This window comes from Puma concolor, chromosome B2 (assembly GCF_028749965.1).
Source record: "Puma concolor isolate L17-30 chromosome B2, mPumCon1.1.hap2, whole genome shotgun sequence".
NCBI lineage: Eukaryota > Metazoa > Chordata > Mammalia > Carnivora > Felidae > Puma > Puma concolor.
Window position 1 is genome coordinate 100,223,869 of NC_141671.1, and position 13,353 is coordinate 100,237,221.

Consider the following 13,353-nt stretch of genomic DNA (forward strand, 5'->3'; position numbering starts at 1 on the left):
ATGTCTTACTATAGTTGATATAATGTGGGATAGGGTCTCCAAAAAAAGATTGTCTAAGCCCTATGAAGGCCTGAACAGTAATCACACTGTTCAGAACTGCTTAATTATCTTGCCCTTAGGTCCCTGTTTGGGATTCCAGCCCAGTGATCTCTCAAGAGCCTTTTCCTGATTAGCACCATGACTAATTACACACAAATAGAATTTACACTCAGAACAGAAATTTCTTACGCTCACAGACAAATGTAAAAGCAAAATAAAGAACATCTCTCTCTGGATTCTCACATTACGAACCCTCTTCAATGGTTAGTGTCTGGAAGCTTTCTTTGGTTTTTAGGAAAGGCTTGTGACCTCCACTGGAATTAAATTAAATTAAATTTAATTTAATTTAATTTAATTTAATTTAATTTAATTTAAATAAATTAAAAAATTAAAATAAATTAAACAATTAAAAAAAGAAAGTAATACAAATAATTTTTCATCAAATTATCAATAATCAAAGTATATAAATGATTTTATACACTGCAACATTCCAATAAAATTACTAATTCTCGGGGCGCCTGGGTGGCTCAGTCGGTTGAGCGTCCGACTTCGGCTCAGGTCATGATCTCAGGGTTAGTGAGTTCGAGCCCCACGTCGGGCTCTGTGCTGACTGCTCAGAGCCTGAAGCCTGTTTCAGATTCTGTGTCTCCCTTTCTCTCTGACCCTCCCCCGTTCATGCTCTGTCTCTCTCTGTCTCAAAAATAAATAAATGTTAAAAAAAAAAATTTTGTTTTTTAAATTACTAATTCTCACTTCTAAAAAAAAAAAAAACAAAAACAGAAAAAGAAAAGAAAAGCTCCCCCAAATGCCTTTCAGAGCTCTGTACACCAGGCCCTTCCTAGCAATTTCTAGGTAAAATTGAGCAAACTATTAAAGAAAAGGGGTCAGAAACGAGGATAAGGAGAGGAGGCCACCTGCCTCCATTTGGTCAAAGATAAAATGGAGGCAGGAGAATGAGCCTGTGGAGAAAGGTGTTACAGACAAATATATTTGATGGAGTGACATTGCATGCACCGTCTCATTAGAGCTTATCATTATCACATGTTATATTATTCATTATTTAAGGCTCCTTTTATTTGTGGAGAGTAGGGGAAGAGGGGACACAGGCAAAACTAGTGTCCCTTCCTTTGCCCTCCCTCCCTCTGTGGGTTTACTAATTGCTCTGAGTCGCTTTGGTGCTGCAGCTGCCCGAACCAGGCCGGGGTACCCCGCGGTACCCCAAGGTTCTGAGCGGTTTCTCCCCTGCTGATGCCCCGGGGCTTTCCAAAGCATGGAGTGGGTGGGGCCTCACCTCTCTTTGCTGGGCCCTACGGCTGCCTCTGCTGTTCCCTGACTAGAAACCTTATTTGCAGCTTCTTGACAGTTACTTTGAGGCCTACCAGCACGTGTTGGACCCCGAGGAGAGGTTTGCCTTAGCACAAGTGATCACTGACATCATGCACAGGTGCCCAAGGTTTGATTTCAGCCACCCTTATTTCATTAAGGCCTACAAAGATGAATGCACCTGCCTGAGGCTTCACTTGCAGCTGGTGAGGGGCATCCTCAATCAGCACGTAAGTACATTTGGATTTTAAAATAGTACATGTGAGAAAGTGTTTTCCTTTCATTGCAGGTTCAGAATCCAGGTTTTCTAGGGCAGCACGTTGAGCATGTTTATTTGTAAGCTCATTTGCATTGTTGAATTCCAAGCATAACTACAGTCTTAAATGGAAGTTTCCAACCCTAATTACATTTAATGGTCTGCAAAGAATAGACAAGTTATTTTCACTAGATGATGACGTTTATTGGTACTGAAAGGAGGACTAAACATACCCCTTTACAAGCCATTAATGTATAAAGTTGTGTTTATTAATTTGTTTTTAATGCTGTGGCTATTTTTAGGACACTAAAGGAAAAATTAGTGTACATCCTCTGGGGAAAAGCCAGTGGCAGGAAGTAAGCAAGGGATAAATTGTTGCAGTGCATTTACCTGAGACCTGGTTAGATTTTTTTTCCTTGTAGTCAATCATTTGACAAAGAGAAGTTTTCCTGGGCCTCTTAAGATTGTCTGAACTTGGTTGCCTTTTTTTTATTGCCTGATCCCAGGCTCAGACTGAGACACCAGCATGTCTTCGTGTGAATGGATCCTCAAAACCATGTCTGGGTGAAAATCAGTCAAATAATGAAGGGACGCAAAGGACTGCTGTTCTTCTCATGCCAGGGCTCATAATTCACACCCATGGGAAAGTTTAAGTTTTCTAATTTTAACTTTTATGTTACATTTCTAGATAGAGCGCCAGCGGGAGTATGTCCAGAGGCTTTGGCAAAGAGGCCATCCAGATGATAGCAGTAACTTTGGACTTCCCCTTAACATAATTTGCAAACAACTTATTTCCATCAACAATAGCTGGTATGGTGCTATTGTCTTTAGACATTTTACATTTAATCTTTTAGATAAGTTAAAGGGTATGATGGTAAGTCTAAATACTATTCTATAAAGTACCTTTCAAGTGTCTGGGGAGATGAGACAAGTAGATATAAAAGCCACAGAAGAGGGATTTTCTTGCGTACTCAATACCCATTTGCTTTGTAAGTAATAAAGAATAGGAGGCTAGAATTTAAAAGTTAAAACACTGGGTGCAGAATCTTTATTCTCTTGAGAAGCTCTATAAGAAAGAAAGAAGTTGTTCTTAAAAATGCCATCAGAGGACTTATTCAGAGGTGCCACACAAGCGGACATGCATGAAACTTGGGTGTGCTTAAAAGTTTCTCAAAAAGGAATTTCTTTAGTAAGTGTCACCATTTCTGCAAACTCGCCTTGTGATCCTCTACCCCTTTAAGGAGCAAACTAAATTTCCTAAGATCACTCAGAGAAGGTATACCCCCATGACATGCATGCAGTTTGAGCCACCCCCTCCCCGCCATTCCTTCCTTGCCTTTGAGAGTGGTAAGGGAATCAGGAAGTGGGTTGCAAGCCCCAAGTTGGTCTGTATGGCCCATGATCACAATCTCTATTGCCTTCAAATGGGTGGAGAAATCATCCAGCTCCTTTCAACATGTCACAAATATCTGCTGAGCCACCTACAAGTACCGGGCACTGTGCAAGGAGGTGAGGACACAGTTGTGAACAATAGAGGCATGGCCCTGTGCTCCCATCAAGTGCACAGGTCAGCAGTACAGGCGCACTTTCACTAGGATATGGCCGCAATGGGCTATGGTATCTTCTTGGGGAGTAGCAGGATGCCGTGGGATTTCGTAGCTTAGATTCTTGTTTTTTTTTAATTGTTTATTCCTTTTTTGAGAGAGAGAGAGGCACAGATCATGAGCAGGGGAGGGGCAGAGAGAGAGGGAGACACAAAATCTGAAGCAGGCTCCAGGCTCTGAACTGTCGGCCCGATGCGGGGCTCGAATTCATGAACCGTGAGATCATGACCTGAGCTGAAGTCAGACACTTAACCGACTGAGCCACCCTGGTGTCCCTCGTAGCTTAGATTCTAACCTTATCCCTTGAGAAAGAGCCCTGGGAGTTCCAGGCACAAGACTGCATTTTCTCCACAGACCTTTCTAAGGACTGATTTCTTCTCTGTCATAAGATTGAGACATCAGCTGTCTGTGTGCGGCTCGCTATGGCAAGAATCTACTGTTGAGGAAATGGTTCTTGGCGGAACATGCTAGGGCTGTATGGATACCAAGACCTGTCAGAACAGTCTCAAAAGCAAATGTTATTTGCTTGATGAAATTCCTTTCCAGCCCTAGGGTTGTAATTTTTAAGATCTAGAACTAAGAGGAATCCCATTTGCATAGATTTAAGAAGTATTTATGTTCTTTAGTTCTATATAGGTATAGAAAGGCCCTTGACTTGTGCTGTATCCTCTATTTTCAAAGGAATACCCACAGACAAGCACTTTGTTATTTCTGGCTTCATCCATTTATAAAATAGAACCTTATTATGGCAAACGTGAATGATTCTAGCAGTTGTGTACAGAATTTAAAATGTGTCTTTGTTCATTAACATTTTCAGGGAAAAGGATAAAGACTCAGGTAGAAAAATAGAAAGCAATTATGGAAATTATGTATTTAATATTTAGTCATCGATAAGTTATTTTGTTTTCAGATATTTGACTAAATGTTGATTACTGGAATGTTTATAGGTTTGCCATATACAGTTTAAGAATCAGATTGGGCTTTTAGAATAAATTCTTATGGCTCCCAATTTTAAAAGGGTTCACATTAAAGCAAAGGGCATGTTGCATAATCTGGTGGCTTCCCTGGATGGCCTCTGAGGCCCCTTTAAGCTTCCAATTTTTTATAATGTCCTGGATTAAAACAGCTGTTTTATTGGTCTTAAAAAATGTAAAATTCAAATGTCTTTTGAAACAGATCAAGTTCTTCACTGTGTAAAATTGTCATTGATCCATCCTCTTTTCAAGCCCGTCTTTGAAAAACATGTATCTGCTGGAGTTCCACCCTTCCCTGGGCCTGGCATCGCTCATCCCCCGATCTCTTGATCACCTTCTCCAGGAGGCCCGTCACACCTGCAGACCCACATCAGCCAGCAGCCTCACCTTGCTGGAGAGACGCGTGCTGCAGCTGGCCCTGGATATGTGGCTCACACCGGCCCAGCCTGAGTCCTGGTACAGCACACGTCTCCACAAAGATGTAGGTTCTCCGAAAGGGGAGATGGGGGAGCTCCTTGGCCAAGGGAATGTTTCCAGGCAGATGTTACTACTTAACTTTGTTTTTCTGTTTGGCTCTATTCCTCCCCTATTTGGCCAGAGACAGATCATAGTGCTGGGCTTTGCCAACATTTTTATGTAATGGTTTTTTCATTTTCGGTCAAAGTTTCTATTTTATCAAAATACTGCTACAGTTAGAAGGGAGATATACATACGTATGTGGGAGATGTTTTCTGGATTATTTATATTTCAACAATACACATTTTTAATTTAAAAGCTATGTATTTTATTTGCACTAAAGCTCTTCCTGAAATTCCCTCTTTTTGTCCTGACCTGAGATCTGGTATGAGAGAGAGAGTGGCTGAGTGAGGAGACAGGGACCTGGACTCAAGTTCTGCCCTGCCATTAACTTGCTGTGTGACTCTGAGAAAGTCTTTGAGCCTCCCTGAGCTTCTTTTTCCTATTTTGTAACCTTATGTTTGTGTATTTGAGGGGAGGGAGATGGAAGTGAGCCTGATGGTCTCTAAAGCCCCTTTCAGCTTAGAACTCTATGGTTCAAACTATGGCCTAATGATTTACTTAGTATTTGTAGTTAGATTTTAATTCTCTTCTTTTTCTGTTAAGGCCAGCACAGTGGAGCCTATATTTCCAATCTGACCTTACTCTGTGTGGGTACATGGTGTATGATGAAGGAACTTTCAGCTACCAAAAATCTCTCTTCCATGCATCTGCCTTGACCTCCTATTCCCTCCTAAACTAAAATTTTATTTTATTTTAATTCATTTTAAATTGATCAAAATAATGTAATACAGAATTTTAGCAAATGAAAAAAGCAAAAGAAAAAAATTACCCTAAATATAATCACTCAAATGCATTCACAATACTTTTCTGAATTCAAGCATTCTTCATATGCGTATTTTACATAGTTATAATCACATCCTTCATCCACTGCTTTTCATACACTTAATACACTGTTTTTCTCAGTTAACATTGTATTATATGTTTTTCCATTTTGCTAACTAGTCTTTATACTCACCTTTATGGTTATAATTCCCTTAAAGGATGATCATAACTTTTCCACCTCTTTCCTTATTGTTGGACATTCAAGTAATTTCTAATTTTTCATTGGTATTAAAATTGTTATAATGTATGTTTCCATACTTACAGATTTTTCTATATTTTAAATCAGTTCCTTTGATAGATTCTTAGGAGTGGAATTACTGAAACAAAATTTAAGTCTTTGGATGCAAGTTGGCAGATTGCTTCTCAAAAGAGTTGGGACAAATTATAATGCCACCAACAATTTGTAAGAGTACTAATTCTGCCACACTGTACAGTATTAGGTATAAGCATATGTCTGTGTGTGTGTGTGTATATAAATAATATATATATGTATATGCATGTATTTATATATAAAGCATATATACAGACATATGCTTTATATATATGTATAAAACAGGTGGCATTGCCTTGTTAATTTGCATTTCCTTGGTATTTGTTGAGACTAAATATCCTTCCAAATGTCTTGTTACAAGTTGTATTTTTTTGTGAATCTTCTGTCTTTCCTTTTATTTATCTCTTAGAATCCTAATGTCATTCCTATTCACTTCCATGAGCTCTCTTCAATAAAAATTTTAACCCTTTGTCCATGATATTTTCTGCAAATATTTCTCCCAATTTATCTTTTTCTGTTTTATTTTCATAGAGTAAAATCTGTTGATCTTTTCCTTTGTGATTTCTTTTATCTTCCTAAATCCAGAAAGCAAATCATCTTCCACATGTTTTATATTTGTCTTACTTTATTCTAATTTCTTAAGTCTTTATTTTATTTTAAAAATATTTAACTTCTTTAGTATTCCACCTGGAGGGAGAGAGAAAGAGAAAGAGACGGGTATGAAGATGGCTCAAAATTGAATTTTTCCTGGGGCACTTGGGTGGCTCAGTCAGTCAAGCATCCAGCTTCGGCTCAGGTCATGATCTTGTGATTCGTGAGTTCAAGCCCTGCTTTGGGCTCTGTGCTGACAGCTCAGAACCCGGAGCCTGCTTCAGAGTCTATGTCTCCCTCTCTCTCTGCCCCTCCCCTGCTTGCTCGCTCTGTCTCTCAAAAATAAATAAATATTAAAAAAATTTGAATTTTCCCCCAAATTACCAGTCATGTATCTATTACCATTTACTGCAGATTCTTTTCACATTGTATTATGTTACCAGATTTTTTTAATGTATTTTAAATTCTCTTATAACTCACAGTGAGTATTTGAGATACCTCCCTAATTTCCCATTGATGCCATATGCAGTTTTAATTATTCTTACTTTTGAAATGTGTTCAAATTTGGATCTAGAAATGTTAAATACTCAGATTAATCTTTTGTATTAGGCCAAAAAATGGGGGAGACATTGTCCTTAGAAATGAGTTTCTAATAGGAATTAGTTTAATAAAAAATTTTTATCACTTTGGAAGACTTCAAGAATCTAGAAATTGCATCGTCAAGTAGAAAAGGCCTTTGGTGGATCAGTGGAGAGATAAAGGAATCTGTGATAGAAAAGGCAGATAAGGGAGATAAGGCAGAAAAGGTAGATAAAGGAGCCAAGCCAGCAAAGGCAGATTTGGGGGTCCCCAAACTGGGTCCTTGCTGGGAATGGTATACGAGGGTGTAGCAACGATGTCAGAGCAGAGGAGCCCCCCGTGGCAGGAGGGCTGTAAAGAGCAAGGAGGTTATTTCAAAAATTGCCCGGAACATGTAAAGGCAGTTTAGCAATACTATAAAACTACTGGACTGGAGTTAGGAAGTGTAAGTTTATTCTTGGTACTGCTGTGTGACCTTGGAAAGTTTCAGGGTTGCTTCAGATTTCTCACTAATAAAATGGAAATGATGGTATCTGTGACTCCTACTTCATGGGGATCTTGAGTTCATGTACACGAAAACACTTCGAAATTTTGAAATTGCACTTAGAAGAGTTTATAGGAAATTATTCTTATTATTGGCTTCTAAAATACTTGGAAAACATCAGATTCCTACTTCTATTCTTTATTTTGGCTTAAAATATTTATAATAATGATAACAGCAAATACTATGTACCAGGCACTTTTGTATATATTAAGTCAATGAACTCTCTCAATAACCTATTTAGGTAATTATTGTCTACTTGTTCCTCTTAGGTATTGTTATTATTCTTATCCATCCTTTACAGATGAGGAAACTGAGAAATAGCAAAATTTTGTAGCTTTTCAGTGGCAGAGCAAGGACTTGAGTCCAGGAAATCTGGATTCAGAGTCTGTGCCACTGAGAGTGTTTTTTCTTAATATGTGAAATTTCTTTTTTTATACTTTAAAAAGTATTTTCTTTCAGCTGTTTTCAGCTAAAGTAATGGGAGATCCCTTTCTCATGGAGGAGATAGGTCTGCTTGCACTCAAGTCCACAGCAGACGAAGGACAGAACCAAAGCCAAGATTCTCACATGCTGCTCCTGGAGACATTTTCCAAACTTCTGGAACTTGTGACCCTCCGCCACCGGCTGATAGAAATGAGTCTGGAGAGTGTACACTTAGCTCGGTCAGTAGGGGGACTGAGGATCCAGATGGGGGAGAACAGACCATAGGTGTCCCTGCCTACAAGCCTTGCTCCCTCTGTGCCCCAGAGCAGTCAAAGCAAGCTTTCTAAATGGCTGAAATGACCACCTTCCCCACTTTTTCATTCTCCACCCAGGCCTCCCCCTCATGGCTCTCTGACCACTCAGCTAGGCTAGGCCTTCCTCCTAGACCTGGGCTTCCTCTCTATTCAGCACATTGCCTTTCAGTTAGATGCTTAATACTGGTTTATCAGTTTTCCTGCTAGTGTAAGCTCCCTGATTGCAAAAGCACTGTCCATGTCGGTTTCCATGGTGTCCCATCACCTGGTATGAGACCTGACTTATACTCAACAAGTATTTACTGGATTTGCTCTTAACTATGATGAAGTTGAATAGCAGAGCAGAAGCAATAGAAGGATTAGAGAAAGGAGAGGGATGAGTTAGTGACAGTATCCAGGCCTTACAGAGGTTTGGAAGGTTAAGCAGGTGGGGGTGGGGGGGTGGAGAGAGAGAGAGATAAATGAGTTAGGTTTTAGGTATGAGTGTGAAGTGATGCAAAGACATCCAAGTGGACATGTTCCATAAGCAGGAAAAATATGGAATTAAAGGGTTTGTTGCAAACATGTATGAGTTCCCTTGTGTTCTAGTCCCCCACGAGAGTCCCTATATACCTGAAGAGTGCAGTCATCTACCACAAACCATTACCAAGGGCCTGCTATGGCCAGGGTCTGTGCTGGGGACTTTATGTGTACTCATTCATTTAATTTCCAGAATATTCTTAATAAGTAGCTTACTAATATTTTACCAGCAAGGAAGTGGAGGCTCAGAAAGGTAAGCTATTTGCCTAAGATCACATACCTAGAAAGTAGTAGAAACAGAATTCGAACCATGAGTCAAGATGTTTATTAACCTTTATGATACTACCTCCTCATAATCTTTGATCCTTGATCTCAGGGATCTCACAATTTAAAAGTTACTTCTACTATAGTTTAATATGCTATTTTAGTCATATAACCAAAATACTATGGGAACTCAGAAAATGGAGTGTTTCATTCTTTGTAAGCGGGTCAAGGAAAGCTTCATAACAGAGGCACTATTGAGGAACAAACTGTGTCCTCTGGCAGGTTCATATGTCCAAGTCCTCAGTCCCAATACATCAGATTGTGACCTCATTTGGAGGTAGGGTCTTTACAGAGGGAGTCAATTTAAAATGAAATTATTAGAGTGGGCCCTCATCCAATATGACTGGTATTTCTTATAAGAGGAGAAGACTTGGACACAGACACACACAGAGAAGGAAGATGATGTGAAGACACAAGCAGAATGTGGCCATCTATAAACTAAGGAGAAAGGCCTGGAACAGATCCTTCCCTCATGGCCCTCAGAAGGAACGAACCCTGCTAATACCTTGATCTCAGACTTCCAACCTCCAGAACTGAGAGACAAATTTCTGTCTATAGTACTTTGGTACATCAACCTAGCAAATTAATGTAGGTGCCTTTTGAGTTCAGCCTTAATGCACCAATTTCTGAAAATGGAGAAATGTGTGAGGATGTGGGTGAGAGAGGAGTGGAAGACATTCTAGACTCTTAAGGCTGAAATGCCAGAGGTGCATCTGAATGGAGCCTTGCTGCAAGCCATGTAAATGTGGGAGTAGAGCTCAGAGTTGGGATAGGACAGAGGTATGGTCATAGGCTCTTATACTAGGGGGCTATCATTAGGCCATGTAGTTGGAAGACAAACTCCCCAAGAAGGGGACAGAGAAGAGGAGAAGAGGACCGGGTTTGGAACCCCAGGAAATACTAGAATTTGAAAATGAAGAGGAAGAGAAGCCAGTGTGGACTGAGAGATAGTGGTCATGAGGTGGGAGCATGGAGATCCTGGATCCAAAGGAACAAAGATGTTCCTTGAGGAGAGGACAAAGACCAGCTGTGAAGTGTTCTGAGAGAAAATAGTGAACCTTGTATTGAAAGCAGTATTGGTGACCTCATGAGGGCTCTGAGGATAGAAGCCAGCAGGAAATGAGAGTTGAGGAAGTGTCCAAGCACATCTCCTCCTACTTTAACTGCTATTTTTAACTGTCATAGTGTAGAGTAGACACAAGACCTTTGTGACTCATTGACTTCATTCCGGACTTGGCTTACTATTGTTTTGACTTTTGCTTTTGTGCTTATTCAGATTTTTTGGGTTTTCTTACCACTTAGTTTCCTTCTAGTGGAAAATAATAGCAAATGCTCTTGGCTCTTTATCCTCCCCCCTTTAGTCTCTATAAGGAACTGGCATGGGAGATGGGTTTTGAAGAGTACCATTTGTATCTGAGGCCTGTTCATTTTGAATTTGCATCACACAAGGACAAAGTGGACCATCCACCTCCTGTTTTTATCACCTCTCTGCTGGAGGACAGTGATCGAGTGGACAGGTGAGCCTTGAGAAGGTCCAAGTAAAAATAATGTAATGGTAGAATGAATGGCCAGTGAAAAATAATTTCTACCACCACTGGACTCACAAATGCAATTGTATTTCTAAATCCCCCCTCTTATATTCTATCTATTATGATGCCATTCTTTTTTCCTTTTTCTTTCTTTCCTTTTTTAATAAGGCAGGGGAAGAACTCAATGAAGGGGGATAATTGAATTTAAAAACAGCAAGTAATGGAAGAATCGGATCAGGGAGCTCAAATGAGATAAGATCACAGACTCAGCAGCACAGGTTGACTGTGTTGCTTCTAGGTAGAAAGGGGTGTGAGAGTTTGTCTCATGGGGCAAGAACCATGGATCAGAAGTCCAGATCCCTTCTCTCACTTTCCCTGGGACCAGGAAGAAGTCAGTTAAATTTTTTTAACAGCTTTTTCCTTGAAACTCTAACACAATGTACAAATCTAACATGTATGGCAGTATCTCAGTCAGATTCTTTTGTTGACCAGCAACAGAAGTGGACTCAAACCCTTGAAACTTCTTCATGCCCCATATGTTCAGCCCATTGCCAGAAAGAGAACACTCCTACTAGTAACAGATCATGAGTCTATAAGTCGGGGAGAGGAATCTTTTTCTTCCATGCAGGATCAGCCTTTGATATGTGCTGAGGAGAAACGTCTGTCTCCCTCTTCTTTCCTTCTTTTCTAGTCTGCCCTTCCCCTGAGGGTCCTTTCTTTCTATCCCTGGAGATTCGTGGTACTGCCCACCCCCCCCCCCCACAGGAAAGCAAAGTTGATTCCAAGGAGGAAAAGTCACCTTTATTTTGCTAGTGTGGATCACTTGTCAAAATTTAACTTTGTCGTGTTGATATGTTAAAGGTCTCCTCTTCTCCAAAGAGACCCTGGGCTGGGTTAGGATGACAGAATATGGTATCCCAGAATTTCTCAACCTTGGCATTATTGAAACTTGAGGCTGGATAACTCTTGTAGGGGGCTGTCCTGTGTATCAGAGGTTGTTTATCAGCATCCCTGACCTACCAGATGCCAGTAGTACCCCTTCTCCCCTTTTATAACAACCAAAAATGTCTCCAGACATTGCCAAATGTCCCCTGCAGGCAAAATATTTCTTGCTCTATCCTGTCATGCTAGCTAAACAAAAACAATTTGTCATAAGTATGTAGAAATGTCTCACAGAAACTGAAGGCAGGAAGTGTGAGCAGGCCTCAGGTGAGGCTGGATCTCCAACCTTGAGCCAAGTTATTCTCTGGGTCTTTACGGGCCTCCTGCAGGAGCTGGTATTTTACACTGATGTAAAATAGGGCATATTTTTGTTCAAGTGGAATCAACCAATTACCAGAAAGTGCCCAAATGATCTGTGGCCTGGCCAAGCTGTGACTGGTTCTCGCAACAATGACCCAAAGATCTTGCAAGATCTGAGGAGCCTTCTGAATTACCAGGGGAAGGTTTATGCACCCAAGGATCTTGTCTCTTGAGTTTGCATTTATTTTATGTATGTTAACTCCTTAGAGTTGCCACTTTGGAGTGATGTTATAACAACATATATCAAACATGAGCATAGTGACTTACATTTTAAAAAGCACATTTGTTCATATTATCCCACTTAATATTTGCCATAACCCTATGAGATAGGTGATATCTCCATTTACAGATGAAGAAACTAAGATTCATAGGTATTAAATTACTCAACAAAGCCTCATAGGTATGGACAAAGGACCATATCCCAAGGCATAAACATGGTTGCAAAGAACATTTAGATGATTGTTGGGGCAATGGAAGAGAGCAAGAACTGGAAAGCCTTTAGGGAGTGGAGGAAAGGGTTCAAGTCAGTGAAGAGGCTGAGGACATGAGGTCGAAGGTAAGAACAGAAACAGGATAAAACAGTGGAATGGGGATCAACAGAAAAGAATTTGGAGTAGGTGGTCACCACAATGAAACTGAAAGGAGATCAAGTCCAGTAAGGACTGAAAAGACCTCTGAGCCCTTCGGTCTTTGGGCAGAAATATCAAGTCTTGTATAACATCTGCACTCGGATCACCTAGAACTGATCACATGCCATGCGGTCCCATCAGAATGGGCATCTCTTCACTAAATCATGGTACATCAAGACAATGTCATGTTTCTTCTTGCAGATATTCTCCTACTACTCTTGTGTTAGCCATCTCTGAGGTGGATGATAACCAGGTTGGCAAGTTTAGCTTTTATACAAAGGAAGCCATCCTTAAGGTAAATTACTGTTTTTAAAGAAACTAAAGTTAAACAATTTGCTCATGTATTTCTTGAAAGAAAATAATATTTAATTTATATAAGTTCAGCTCCCCTGTGTAAGAAAAGCTTCTAGCCTTACCTTATTTGATGTGCACATTGGCCTGGTTTAAACCATAGAGACTGCAACACCCAATGCAATAACCACTGCTAGCTATCTTAAAGAAGCACATGTAGTGAACCATCTTTGTACCAAATTTTTAAAATATGTACATGTTATTGGAGATTTTATTTGATCTTCTTGAACTTGGTGCTGTTTTTTTCCCCCTTCCATTCAGATGGATTTCTTTGCTTCTGTGTGAGTATGTGTAGGTTTGTATTTGCATGTGTGTGTTTTAAACATTAATCTAATTTTGGAAGTTTTAAAAGTTTGCCACTGAGCACATGTTTGCTAGTT

General features: G+C 40.0%; 1 protein-coding gene across 1 annotated transcript in view; it reads left to right on the plus strand.

Moving 5' to 3' along the window:
* LOC112862683 (uncharacterized) overlaps window positions 1-13,353 on the plus strand; it is a 187,853-nt gene that overhangs the window by 85,136 nt on the left and 89,364 nt on the right. The window contains exons 17-22 of the mRNA XM_086707547.1: window positions 1,392-1,592; window positions 2,307-2,428; window positions 4,449-4,677; window positions 8,042-8,244; window positions 10,524-10,679; window positions 12,824-12,917. Coding sequence (XP_086563673.1) covers window positions 1,392-1,592; window positions 2,307-2,428; window positions 4,449-4,677; window positions 8,042-8,244; window positions 10,524-10,679; window positions 12,824-12,917 — 1,005 coding nt within the window. The remainder of the gene's footprint in view (window positions 1-1,391; window positions 1,593-2,306; window positions 2,429-4,448; window positions 4,678-8,041; window positions 8,245-10,523; window positions 10,680-12,823; window positions 12,918-13,353) is intronic.